At 40.1% G+C, this 14,681-nt stretch overlaps 1 protein-coding gene across 1 annotated transcript in view; it reads left to right on the top strand.

Annotated features, from left to right (window-relative positions):
- gpr107 (G protein-coupled receptor 107) overlaps positions 1-14,681 on the top strand; it is a 100,027-nt gene that overhangs the window by 71,164 nt on the left and 14,182 nt on the right. Inside the window, exon 17 of the mRNA XM_080211817.1 lies at positions 2,842-2,963. Within this exon, the coding sequence (XP_080067943.1) occupies positions 2,842-2,963 (122 nt within the window). The remainder of the gene's footprint in view (positions 1-2,841; positions 2,964-14,681) is intronic.

Raw genomic sequence — 14,681 nt, 5'->3', positions numbered from 1 at the left:
TGTGAGACCCCTGGTTTATACTAGCACCTTTAATGCTCATCGGAAGTCCCAAAATGCTTCACAACCAATGAAGTACTTTTTGAAGTGTAGCCACTTTTGTAGTATAGGAAATGCAGCAACCAACTCCCACAAACAGCAATGTATCAATGGCCAGAAAATCTTTGTGGTGTGGTGGAGGGATAGATATTGGCCAGAAAACCAGGACTCTCTCTGCTCTTCAGAATATTTCCATGAAATTTTTTGTTACATCCATCTTAGAGGGCATAAGGGGCCTTGAAAAATGGCCGCTGCAGAAGTGCAGCATGTCTTCAGTATGGTCTTAATATTGTACTTAAGTCTTGGAGTAGGGTTTGAACCCACAACCTACTGACTTGGGGAGAAGTGTGCCACCAACTGAGATTACTCCCAGCTTGAAAGAAACTTCTCCTGCCTTCCCAATTTTGGTTTTGTTTGCAAATTTGACCCATTTGCATTTGAATTTCTGAATCCACGTACGCCAATTTTACTTTAGTAGTCCTAATGGCAATCTCTGGGACAATGTCAATGATCTTCCTCTCCCGTGACTTTTATTGTTTCTGATGCTATAGCCAGTTCCTTATTCATTCCCAAGTTTTATTGTAGCTGAAAATGGTCCCATTTACAGGGTATGCAGTTTATTAATCTTTTAAAATTCAACAACATTTTTGACAGTTCCTCCACTGGCTAAGTGGTAAAGGTGGTATGTCACTGAGCCACACAAATCCAATCTGCATCCACCTGCTAGATTTCTATCAGGTTTTGTTTTTACTGAATGAGGTCCCAGTTTTTATTCTCCCTTTCTGCTGAGTTCAAATAGGAGGGAGGAGACTATTGTCATCAATGAGTGGTGAATAGAGGGTGAATATTTCACCAGGATTCCCACTTTCGTTTTCTCATTAGTACATTTTGCTGAAAGGTGCTATAAGGATGTTGGACGTGGGTAACATCAGTGTCAGCTATGATGTTCAGCAGGACCCATTGATTCAGCTTAACCATGAAGGGTGGTCACCTAAGGGGAGACGTTGGTGTAGCGGCAGTGTCAGTGGACTAGTAATCCTCAGGCTCATGCTCTTGTGGAATGGGTTCAAATCCTATGGCTACTGGTGGAATTTAAAATAAATGAATAATCTGGAATTGAAGTTAAGCATGAAACCACCACTGATTGTTGTAAAAACCCATCTGGTTCACTGTGTCCTGTGGGAAACAAATCTGCTGTCCTTATCTGGTCTGCCTGACATCGACTCCAGACCCACAGAAATGTGTTTGATTCTTAATTGCCCTCTGAAATGGCCCAGCAAGCCACTCAGTTCAAGGGCAATTAGAGATAGGCACTAAAATGCTGGACTAGCCGGCAATGCTGACATTCCATGAAAGCATAAAAAAGAGTTTCTGAAGGGTGCTGTGGAGATTGTAGAGTCAATTTAGTACTTTCAAGGAAGAAAAGGAGAAAATTGACAAAAATATACAGAATGAAAGGAAAATGATACATCATTCATGCTACCTTTTGAAGACTGCTTTGTACATTATTTAGAGTAATTGTTAATAACAACAAATGAAACAATTACACTATTATAATGAGAAGCATGTTTTGAAAATTAAACACATTTAATGTCCAGAGGCAAATTAGGTTCATTTCCAATTCCTGCCTTTAAATGATTATCTTTATTACCAATGTGCTTGCTTTGCTGAATGCTATATCATCTTGAGTTATGCTAATCAAACTTATCATTAGCTAAATTTATTTATTCATTAGTGTCACAAGTAGGCTTACATTAACACTGCAATGAAGTGATTGTGAAAATCCCTTAGTCGCCAGACTCCAGCGCCTGTTTAGGTACATTGAGGGAGAATTTAGCATGGCTGATGCACTCTAACCAGCACGTCTTTCAGACTATGGGAGGAAACCAGAGCACCTGGAGGAAACCCACACAGTGACCCAAACTACGAGTCGAATCTGGGTCCCTGGCATTGAGGCAGCAGTGGCTAACCACTGTATCGTGCCATTTACTAATGATTAGTTTAACTATAAAAGATTACTTTCTTTTACAACTGATATCGCTAGCAAAAACAGCCTCATACTATGGTTTTTGGGTTCTATGTCATGCCTCTGAGGAGAGACCCTTTTAATTCAGGAACTACTGCCAGTATTTTACCAAGTAAGATTATAGGTTCCTACAGAAAGGGAGCATGAGTCACAGCTGACATGGTCATTCTTTGAATCCCCACTGTGCATCTCTGTCATGTCCTGCTGTTTTCAGCTGTCCCATTTGTCCTAACATGAGTGTTTTTTTGCCCTTTTTGTTAAGGTTAGGGTCATGCTTCTTCTACAATTGTTTTGCCCCATCCCCCTATTTGGGACTTGTTTTCCCTTAACTTAGACACTGTGAAGCAAGCAGCCAGCTCAAAGAAACACGAGCATCAGAAAACCTATTAATAAACTTCAGTAAAAAGCATAAGCGTCAGGTAATTGTCAAACTTGAAACTGTGGAATGGGGAGAACACAGCACTGGGAGAAAGGATAAGATTTGAAGGACACTGCAGATCTAGTAATCGAGAAATGGTAGGAATCGCTTGCTTTGTATTAACATTTTTTAATTATCAGGAACTTAATTGTTTGAAAAATTTGAAATTTTGGGAAATGATTTTCACTTCGACAAATTCTCCTTTTTGTGTTAAAATTTTGAAAAAGTGTAATTTATCTTCCATGTGTATTCCTGGATTGAGAATATACCTTCAATAAAGTTTGCAACTTCAAGCCCAAGTTTTCAGGGGTTCAAAATCCATAGCACAATTTTTCTGATAAAAGTTCTTATTAATTTTTAGTTTCTGGATGAACTTGCCACACTCGTATTCTTCTGTTTGACGGGCTACAAGTTCCGACCAGCTTCAGACAATCCCTACCTTCAATTACCTCAGAATGAGGAAGATGTAGAGATGGATGAAGTGTAAGTACTTTCAGTTTAAAGTTTTATCTTCAACCAGAACAGCTCATTTATGTAACTTTGCGTTTAGTGACTGTGACAGTTGCTTGCTTGTTTCAATGTCAGCATTAACTGGTGCAACTAACTTGAGCGTAACGTAACTTGAGCTTGACATAGAATCCAACAGCCATAGTATGAGGCTCTGTTTTTGCCAGCAATATCAGTCGTAAAAGAAAGTTTTTTTTATATAATTATCACTAGTAAATGACATGGCACAGTGGTTAGCACTGCTGCCTCACAATGCCAGGGACCTGGGTTCGACTCCTGGTTTTGGTCACTGTCTGTGTGAAATCTCCTCTTGTCTGCGTGGGTTTCCTCCAGGTGCTCTAGTTTCCTCCCCCAGTCTGACTGACAGAATGGGGCAAATTTCTTTATTTGTATAACTTTCACTATTGAAGACTTCAACTATCCCAACTTAAAGTTTGACCAATGTAAGAGGACATGGTAAGGCCACTGAACAGCAGGAATTAAATGCTAAAGATGCTGGAAGTTCTTATCTGAGACACCAGCTTCTGCAAATATGAATGTGAAGCTGATGTTACCTCAGGTAATTACAGTGAAGTTGAAGTACTTTATCCCAGTTTGACCCAGTGGTGTTCACTTTATTTCAGTTTAGTAAGATGGATCACCATGTTGGGAGGGAAAGCTTTGCCAACATGCAATAACTTAAAGTGAATTATATTGAGTTCTTACCAAACTGGGGATGGGTCAGAGGGGGGAGTGGTTTATATGGAGATAAACAGGGTTTATTCTGAGCACTTGCTTCCAGAATGGCTTGGGTCATTCTTATGTCAGCATATTCCAGAGCTCTGTCTGTAACATTTTGCATTGTCATCAGTTGGCTCCTGTATAATGTGCAATGAACCATTGAGTTATTAATGGATGCTGATTTCCATCTCTTGAATTACATGTTGAAACTGATGCTTATTATCTCAGTTCATTCGATGTGATGCAGGCATCATTAATGGTACTCGTGTAGCACACAGTTCACCTGTGCAGATCCTCTGTCATATGAAATGAAGTGTAATTGGCAAATGAATGCCAGTTCATTCTGAGGAACGCTGAAGGTAGGTGATCTCCCAGCAGGAAATAACCTCGAGCAGAGCTAGATAGCCACTTACAAAATATGATTCTAAAGAGGAGGCCATGGCAGGAAGGAACAGGTCAGCTGAGAGGTGAAAAATTAAACATTGAATTTAATAACTTCATTGCTCTTTTTACAAAAGACTCTGAGATGATACTGACTGTGAAAAAGTTTAATATTTTGAAAGCAAGGCAATAAGAAAACATGCACCTGCACAATAGTATCTATTGTGTGTACCACATGTTGTGGGTGAATCTGGTAGATTGGCTGTGACAGTCTTAACACTTGTCATAATGCCAGTTCTTGATGGAAAAAAATGTTCACATTGGAGCATGATTGACACTTGAAAACTGAACTTTACATTTAATATGTAATGCGGATAAATGTGTAATGGTCCATTTTGGCGGGTCCAATGGGATGAAGGAGTACAATATCAAGGGTAGGAGTCTTAGCAGTATTGAGGAGCAGAAGGACCTTGGGGTCCGGGTCCACAGGACTCTTAAATCGGCCTCGCAGGTGGAGGATGTGGTCAAGAAGGCGTATGGCGTACCGGCCTTCATTAATCGAGGGATTGAGTTTAGGAGTCGGGAGGTAATGCTGCAACTTTATAAGACCCTTGTCAGACCCCACTTGGAGTACTGTGCGCAGTTCTGGTTGCCTCATTACAGGAAGCATGTGGAAGCTATTGAGAGGGTGCAGAGGAGATCTACAAGGATGTTGCCTGGATTGGGAGGCATGCCTTATGAAGATAGGTTGAGGAAGCTAGGTCTCCTCTTCCTGGAGGGATGAAGGTTGAGAGGTGACCTGATAGAGGTTGATAATATGTTGAGAGATATAGATAGGATGGATTCTCGGAGGCTATTTCCCAGGGCTGAAATGGTTGCTATGAGAGGACGCACATTTAAGGTGCTGGGGAGCAAGTACAGAGGAGATGTTAGGGATAAGTTTATCATTCAGAGGGTGGTGAGTGAGTGGAATTGGCTGCCATTGGTGGTAGAGGCGAACTCGCTGGGGTCTTTTAAAAGACCTCTGGATGAGTGCATGGGATTTAATGGGATTGGGAGTTACAGATAGTTCTATGGCCTGGTAGGTAGGGATACGATTAGTGCAATTTGTGGGCCAAAGGGCCTGTTTGTGCTGTAGTGTTCTTTGTTCTATGTAATGTCCTCTCGAGCAATTGCTTCACACAGCTGCCTTCATATTACTTAAACAATTTAATATTTCATACACACCTTTAATTTTTTCATAAATATTTTAATCTTGAGTTTCTGTAACCTTTCCTCATAAGCTCATCCCTTTACACTTGAATTTATTTATTACTTTTGGTTTCATCCTCTGACATACTTGTGTATAATTTGCTGAAGTGTATTGTCCACAGTTGCCTGGAATATGGGAATTGTATTCTAACCAGTTCGTTATAAAGCTTCAGCCTACCCCTGTTGACTCATTACTGCATCGTTCTTGCTATGTATCCTTGTTTCATTTGGAATTGCTGGACCACTTTGGGTCAGCATTGGAAAGGGTGAGACTACTGTTCAATCCTAATGTTCTTGCTTGCTTCTGAAAGTCTCCCTGCCTGTGCATTACAACTTTGGCTCATCCATTTTCATCACTCGGCATTTAGCAGTTTTGAATTTGATTTATCTCCTGTGCCATTTTACAACTGATTGTAATCTTCCCACAAATCATTCACTGCATTTGCCACCCCTTCTGCTCCTGCCATTTTAATGTAGTGACTACAGATTACACAAGCTTAGAATTGACTCCTACACCTGGTCATTATGTAAATTAGAAATAACTTGACTGTTGGCATCAGCCTCTTAATCGTTCATGAATCAACTGTTCCCTGTCTGCTGCAACACCTTTGGCTGACATTAATTTGTTTATTAGTGCCGCAAGTAGGCTTACATCAGCACAACAATGAAGCTACTGTGAAAATCTCCTAGTCACCACACTCTGGCGCCTGTTCGGGTACACTAATGAAAAATTTAGCATGGTCAATGCATCTAACAAGCAAGCCTTTCAGATTGTGGGAAGAACCTGGAGCCCTTGGAGAAAACCCATGCAGACACAGGGAGAACATGCAGATTCCACATTTTCCAAGTGGCCCAAGCTGGACATCAAACCTGGATCCCTGGTGCAGTGAGGCAACAGTGCTAACCACTGTGCTGCCATGTCACCACATGGTTTTACTTTCATCAGAAGCCTCAATGGGACTTTTCTCTATCAAGGAAAACTATATACTTGTAACCTGAAAGAAGTCAATGAGATTTTTCAATTAGAGCCCTTCTAATTTGATGCTTTACATGAAACTATTTCTATACAGGACTGTTCCAGACAATGCCATAGACTAGCAAAAATAGTTTATCTATTATTCATTTTAGCTCTTGTGGTTTCCTGTATTAGATTCTTTTCCCCACCTCTTCTGACTTGATTTCACTCCAATCCTGTGAAACTTCACTACTTGCAAGTTCTCTCTCATTTGAGTTTCACTTCTACTTTGATCCCTGTTGAACTTAAATGAAAAAGCAAGGAATATTGATTACCCTGAATGAAAACTATCTTCTCTTAGCAATGGACCCAGGGAAGGTGTAGTTTGCTGACGGCAGTGCCATCTAAAAAGTTTGAAGCAACTCAATAATTTGACCAAGTTCTTAAGGGTGGTGAATGTTCAAATGTATTATGTCAAGATTCAATACATACATGTGTCCAATAGCCAGTTAACAGTGCGTGAAACTGATGAATCAAGTGTTTCTGTGAATGTGCATTTCTTTTCCACTCAAACACAGCAGCGTGTTGACAATAATACTAAACTGTTCAGATTTCAGAACATAAAAATGTCGCTGTTAACATGTCAGCAAAAGTTTTTGATCTCTCATTGCACATCATTCCACAAGAAGTGCACTGATAGACATGAGCTGTCAATGCTGTTTGTGGAGCACTCAAGTTTCAGTGGGAAGAGAAACATTGCTCAGAGTGCAGTGAGCTAATTGTGCAGTTTAATTTTGCACGGTTTCTCTAAATGTGTATGTAGGACATAGAAGTGCCCTGACATTTTCTCCGCACGCCTCCAAATGTTAATTTTAATGAAGTAATTTTGTTAATATAATTGTCTCTCTTACTGAGCAAAGCAGAAGTGTCAAGCGTTAGGCTGAGTTGCAGTTATTTGCTGGAGTTTCGATTTGTCTTTGGCCTGCCTGTTGTGCAAATCTTTATTATGTAAATGGTTTTGAGCTCATGCTGTTACATTCCCAGATTTAAAACAGAATTGCTGAAAAAAACGCAGCAGGTCCAACAGAATCTGAAAAAGGAAAAAAAAACAAGTTAATATTAAGGCTCAAGATTCTTCATTTTCCAGTTTTAATTTGAAAAAGCAGTATTTGCAGCTTTAACACAGCCTGGTTACCCACTGTTTTATCTTTTGTGAATTATTTTCTCTGTGGTGCACCAATTGTCTCTGGGTCAAAGAGAGCATTGTGCCAGCATTGTGACAAACTGCAGTGGACTAATCACTACAATGTATCTGCAGAGAGTAATTCACCTCCTGACCGCTCCCCCCTGCCTCAACTCCATCCACAAGGCACAAGTTGAGAGTGTGATGGAATACTCTCCATTTGCCTGGATGAGTGCAACTCTAACTCAAGAAGGTGTCTACCATCCAGGACAAAGCAAACACTTGATTGGGATCCCTTCCATAAGCATTCAGTCCTTCCGCTACTGGCATTCAGTGGCAGCAGTGTGTACCATCTGCATGATACACTCAGGAACTCACCAAGCCTCCTTAGCACCTTCCAAACCCATTTTTACCATCTAAAAAGACAAGGGCAGCAGTTACATGGGAACACCACCATGCAAGTTCGTCAGATAATGGGGAAGGCAATTGGAATGTTGGACACTATTTTAAAGGGAATGGGATATAAAAATAAGAAAGTCTTGCTGAAACATGCAATCATGTGTGTATAAAACTAAACACTATATATTAGACCTCACCTGGAATACAGTGAGCAGTTTTAATCCCCTTATTTTAGGAAAAATGTACTGGCACTGAAGGCAATCCAGAGAAGTTTAACTACATTGACCCCAGTTATGGAGGGATTTTCTTATGAGGAGAGGTTGAGCCTGTTAGACCTATATTCGTTGGCGTTTAGAAGAATGAGAGGCAACCTTACTGAGACATATAGAATTATCAGGAAACTTGACAGGGCTGAGAGGTTATTTCCCCTTGTGGGAGTTTCTCGGACCAGAGGGCACAATCTCAGTAGAAGGTCGCCCTTTGTGACAGAGATGAGAAGGAATTTCTTCGGTGAAACAGTAGTCAATCTGTGGAATTCTTTACTGTAGAGGGCTGTCGCAGCAGGTATGGTCTTATTTTAATTTGGTGAGGTAATCTAATGTTCATTTGTGAGGAATTAAAAACACTACTATTACTGGAAATGTGAAAAATAAAAAAGAAATGCACAGTAGCTAATCGGTATCTGTTAGAGAAAGATGGGTCAATGCTTCCAGTGTATCCTGTCATCAGAACTGGCACGTGATTTCTTGTGGATTCTAAGATAAAAGCAAAATACTGCGGATGCTGGAATCTGAAACAAAAACCAAAAAGGCTGGAAAATCTCAGCACATCTGACTGCACCTGTGGAGAGAGAATAGGGCTAGTGTTTGGAGGTTGCACAACATTTGGAGGTGTGACAGAATCATCCAGACTTGAAACATTGGCTTTATTCTCTCTCCACAGATGCTGTCAGACCTGCATTTTCCGGCATTTTCGGTTTTTGTTCTTGTGGATTCTGTTTGCTACATGTTTTTGTAGCAGTTTTTCTCTTTGACTTTTTGTCTTCTGCAGTAGTAGCAAGTATGACTTGTGTCTCATTATCTGTACTTTGTATTGAGTTGTTGATATTCACAGATTATAAAACAATACTCAGCAAAGTTGCAAGTTTCTGATACTGCCATCTGCTTGTCTTGAGGGTGTCTTGTTCACTTATTTTTCATTGTTATTAATGAGCTCAGTTATAAATTTTAAACGTGACATTATTTTGCTACAGCAAACCTTACTGAATGAAGCAAAAATATTTTCTGGCTATACAAAAAATCTGTGAAAAGGAATGTCTTTGGTTCAATATTCAATTTTTTTAACCTGTTGGGAGTAAAAACGTTTTTAATCTAATTGAATTTGAGATTATGAATGGAATGACCTAAATTTGTCCAAGTAAATGGGTTACTGCAGTGAATAATTCACACCCCAGAGACTCTGCTTTTGGGAGTGAAACAGAACTTTCTCTCTTGAGGGTGAAAAATTTCAGAATTTTCTCAGCTAAGTCACAGGAGGAGTCAATATGAAAGTGTTCAATAAAACAACTAAATATACTTGAGGTGGGGGGAAATAATTGAGGGGTAGGCTGAGAAAGTAGGTTGAGAGTTGTATCAAAGGATGGTTCTTCTAGCCTGTTGCTTAAAATTATTGTAATTTTCTTTGTGGTGTTTCAAGGGATTTCTGATAGTTTTGCATTTATAATATGATATACGGCAGAGTAAGGAACAGTTCTCATGCTATAATCCCATGATTCGTGGGAGCTAGATTGAGAATGGTTTATTTCATTTTATATGGGACTAATAAAACCAGCAAACATGAATTGTTTGTCCCATCTGCTTGTACTGGATGTGAATGCTGATCAAAGGCTGTCATCCAATCCAGCCCCACTTGTTTTAAAGTGATCTTACTGAGCAGTTTGTTCTACAGGAAGGAAATTACATTTTGATGCTAATGAGGCAGTTGACAATTACACTCCCACAAAGAATTATTATTATGACAGTTGTGGAGGTGTTGATTAATTGTTTATGATCTCGTTAATCCATTTAAAAGTTTGTATTGAGCATTAGTAATTACCAGATTTGACATTCAGCCTGTCCATTTCAGACAGCCATTATGTTTAACTGTGACTTGGTGGTTCAGATACTGCCCCGCCACAGGTGTGATCGTTGACCTCATTTCCAGAACAGAGCATTCAAATGGGTTTGTAATTTTTAATCCATCACCTCGGCGTCCTACATTGGTATTAACTGGACATGGAAATAAGTGACAGAAATGATTATGGACCCATTTAAAACAGTTTGAGACATCCCTGTACAAAATTGAAGCAGTGTGTTACAGGGCCCATTTTATGACAGTGATATCTTGTCTGATACAGCACCTATTATGGTGGAATTTGGAGTGCACCTGTCCAGTCAGTGAAATGTCCCTGCACTGTCTATTTGGTCGAACAGTCCCAACAGAAACTGGGGACTGTTTGCAAAATAAAAATGGAATGTTGTCAGGGAGGTTAGGAACATAGGAATGAGGAGCAGAAGTAGGCAAATTCAGATCTTTGATCCTGCTCTGCCATGCAATCAGGTCATGGCTGGTCTCAAAGCTACCTCCCCCCTGTTCCCCTTATCCCTTTTTTAAAATTAGAAATCTATCTCTCTCCTCCTTGAAACCATTCAATGATTCAGACTCCACCGTGCTACAGGGCAGCAAGTTCCACAAATTCACTACCCTCTGCTAGAAGTAGTTCCTCCCCATCTCGGTTTTAAATCTACCACATCTCGACCAGTACCTGTGACCTCTTGTTCAAGATTGCCACATTGTCTAACTACTTACAGAACTGGCTGAAGAATTGACCAAGTCCAGAGAAAGCAGTAGCTTGCTCTGTTGCCCATTGATGCTGCATCAACAAAGAAAAAGCAGTTATGGGGAAATTAGATAAAAATACATGAAGAGCAAGAGTTGGAGTCTTCCCAATAGATTGTTGTTTGTGTTATTCCATGGATCAGTTACAGGGTTGTCAGGTAGGTAAGAGTTGAAGGAGATTGGTGAGAAAATGTGGGATGTGTTGGTCGCCATATGGTGCTTTTAATAGCAACAGCGCAACATGGATTGAGACTAACAGTTTTCATTCCTGTGTGAGTTGTGCATTGGGGAATGTGAGAATATTTAGTGAACATGGAGTTCAAGTGAAGAGTGTGGAATGTAATGGCAAAAATGATTGTTTATAAATGTTTTCATTTCTGGCAATTCAATGTTAGAGTGGTATAGAGTTGAAATGACTGTTAATTTCAATATCGGTGAGACAATTGAACCAGCAAACTGCATTGACTTCAGTCCTTGCTGCAAATTTGTGTTCTGTTTCTGAGTCTTGGCTCCAGTCAGTCTGTTTGCAGCCTTGGATTCCTGTTTGACTCTGGTCAGAGCTTCTATCCTTGTTAATCTTAGGAGTCAGATGTACGTGTCAAACCCTTTGAGTGAACTGCATTTGTCTGTAATCTGCATATAGAATTCAAGATTACACAGACATAAAAAGCAAACTTTGCAACTGTGTGGAGTCTGCGTACATTCATGGTGGACTGCTTCTCGTGTACCAAAAGATGACAAGAACCACCCAATCAGAAAATTTCCTACCCTACATGCATAAGCATTTTTCTATTAGTTATTTACATATTGAAGTTTGATTAACATAGGAACATAAGAATTAGGAGTGGGAGTAGGCAATTCAGCCTTTCAAGCCCACTTTGCCATTTAACATGATCATAGCTGATCTTATCCTCAACTTCACTTTCCTACCTGCTTCCGGTAGCTTTTTATCCTGCTTTTCATCAGAAACATATCTATCAGTCTCTTGAATCTGTTGATTGATGCTGCCCCCCACTGCACTCTGAGGCAATGAGTTTCACAGATTCACAACCCCTGAGAGCAGGCTTTGAACCCTACCTCCACTCACTCTATATCTATGACCTCTTATTTAAGAGTGCTCTACAAGGGGGAACATCAGTTCAACGTCCACCTTATCAATCCCCTTTAACATTTTACATACCTCGATCAGATTCCCTCCATTCTCATTTTTTCTGAACTCCAGTGAGTATAAATTGTTGCTAATGTGAATGAGCAATGGTTTTTGTGCTTTGGCAGCCTTTGGTTCTAATTAACAGAGGAACATAGGAATTAGGAACAGAAGGAGACAAATTCAGCCCTTCGAGCCTGTTCCGCCATGCAATCAGATCATGGTTGATTCCTCCCTAGTCTCAAATCCACCTCCCCACCTATTCCCCATTTCCTTTATCCACAAATTCACCACTCTCTGTGAGAAGTAGTTCCTCCTCATCTCAGTTTTGAATCTACTGCTTCTCAACCTATACCTGTGACCTCTTGTTCTAGGTTGCCTCATAAGAGGAAACTTTTGGTCTACATTTACTTTAGCAATCTTTTAAAATTTTACATACCTTGCTCAGATTCCCTCTTATCCTTCTAAACTCCAGCAAGTACAAGCCCAAACTGTTTAGTCTCTCCTCATGCGTCAACCCTTTCATCCCTGGAATCAAACTGATGAACCTCCTCTGAACTGCTGCCAATGCCATCCCATCCTTCCTCAGATCAAGAGAACAAAACTGGATACAGATGTGAACTCACCAACAGCCTATACAATTGCAACAACACTTCTCTACTTCTATGCTCCAATCCCTTGCAATTAGTGCCAACATCCCATTGGCATGTTTTATTATGTGCTGCACCTGCATAATGACTTTGTGTGATTCATATTTTCATCATTTAAAATAATAGATGACTTGGATAGAAGTTATGGGAAGCAGTGAATGGTTGGTCACATTTTAAGAGGAAGATGATATTGTGGTTAATTGTAGTGGCCTGTGATCTGTATTGGTGTCAGGTAGTTGGAGAGGTCAAGTATAGGACCACTGAAGTGGCACATTTTCTTGCTACACCGCTGGAGAAAGATGCTGAAAAAGCCAGAGATGTAAGACATGAACTGTAAGTTGGGGAGTTTTGACAGAAATGGGTGGTAAGCTGTATAGGAAAGATACTGTGGAGACTATAATTGAACTGAAGTGAACAAAGCAGCAGTTCTTAGCCTAACAAGCCTCTTAGTTCAAGGGCAATTAGGGATGGGCAGCACAGAAATTTGGGTTGCACAGTTATAACAAATAAACTGAATGCCCTTTGTGTTGGTGATTTTACCAGACCAACTGCACCATGCTAAATATTTGCACAAGAAATAGAGTGGCAGCTTTTGGAAGTAGTCAGTCTCCATTATTTCACAGTTCCTGTGGGTTATGTGAAGTTATTGGGAAAGAATAAAACTTATTTGTATCTTGTCTGAACATAATGATCTTTCGATTGTGCTTCTTTCACAGGAATATTATAAAGCGAAATTTCACAGTCACACGTGATATTAGGGCAGAAGACCAGTATTTTAGTCAACAAGATAGGTTTTAAAGAAAGCCTTCAAGAAAGAATGAGAGTTCAGAGTGGCAGAAACATTAAGAGTGTGAGTTGTGGAGCTTGGGTACTAGGCAACTGAAAACACAGTCATCAATGGTAAAACATGTAAAATTGGGGATGAAGAGAGGCTGGAATTATCTCTGAGGGTTGTAGGGCTGCATTAGATTACACAGATAGGAAACAAGGGCAGAGTTCCGGTTTCCTCCCACAGTCCGAAAGACGTGCTGGTTTGATGCATTGGCCATGCTAAATTCCCCCTCAGTGTCCCTGAACAGGCGCCAGAGTGTGGCGACTAGGGGATTTTCACAGTAACTTTATTGCAGTGTCAATGCAAGCCTACTTGTAACACTAAGAAATAAACTTTACATTGTTCAACTAAGATTAAGTGTAGGTCAGAAAAAGTGATGCGTGAACCTACCTTGATGTGAGTTTGGACAAGGATAGCAGAGTTTTATGCGGCTTCCAGTTTATGGAGTTGAGAGTATGGGAGGCCTGCTAGGAGTGTGTTGTAATCATTAAGTCAGGGAGTAATGAAGGCATGGGACGAGGATTTCAACAAAAGATGAGTTGGGGTGGAGTTGTATGATGGTATGGAGGTAGGAAGAAGTGGTTTTAGTAATGACACAGTAGTTGGAAGTTCATCTCGAGTTCAAACGATGGACCAAGGTCTGGTCCCCAATTTGCTTCAGACTTAGACAGTTACTGGGAGAGGAATGGAACTCCTCGGGGAGTCAGGGGACAGTGTGTACTGAGAATTGAAGATAATGACTTTGATTGTCTCAATATTTAATTGGGTGAAATTTCTGAGCATTCAGCACTGAATACCAGATGAGCAATCTGACAATTTAGAGACAATGGAGGGGTTGAGATCATGGTGAGGTAGAGCTATGCATTGTGGAAAGTTTTTAAATGTGAAAAGCTTAACAGAATGAAGTTCATCTTTTAAAGAAATGGGAAATCATCATAATGTTGCATTCTGGTTCAGGTTACATTTCTGGTTTGCCCTTCTCACACTACTGTCAATTTCATCCTCTATTTTAAATTCCAATGATTGTACATACAATGGATTTTGCTGATGTAAAAACCTGTTAGACCATAATTATAAAATTTGATCCATTTGGCTTTCCACCTGATATGTCTCCAAGTTCAGAGCGCCTCTTTTAAAAAAAAAGGGTTAAGAGCTTGGGTCTTGGTTTATCAGCGGCTCAGATCTTATTTCAAGTTTTAAATTAATCTCACTTTTTTCTTGCTGCTTTCCAGTATTCTTGTGGTGTACGTTATTTCTGGGTTCAGCCTTCTGTGTTACCTTGAATATTAAAAATAAATT

Source organism: Carcharhinus amblyrhynchos, chromosome 25 (assembly GCF_965287045.1).
Source record: "Carcharhinus amblyrhynchos chromosome 25, sCarAmb.v2.hapA, whole genome shotgun sequence".
NCBI lineage: Eukaryota > Metazoa > Chordata > Chondrichthyes > Carcharhiniformes > Carcharhinidae > Carcharhinus > Carcharhinus amblyrhynchos.
Note: the sequence above shows the minus strand (reverse complement) of the source record. Positions and strands in the feature narration are given on the sequence as shown.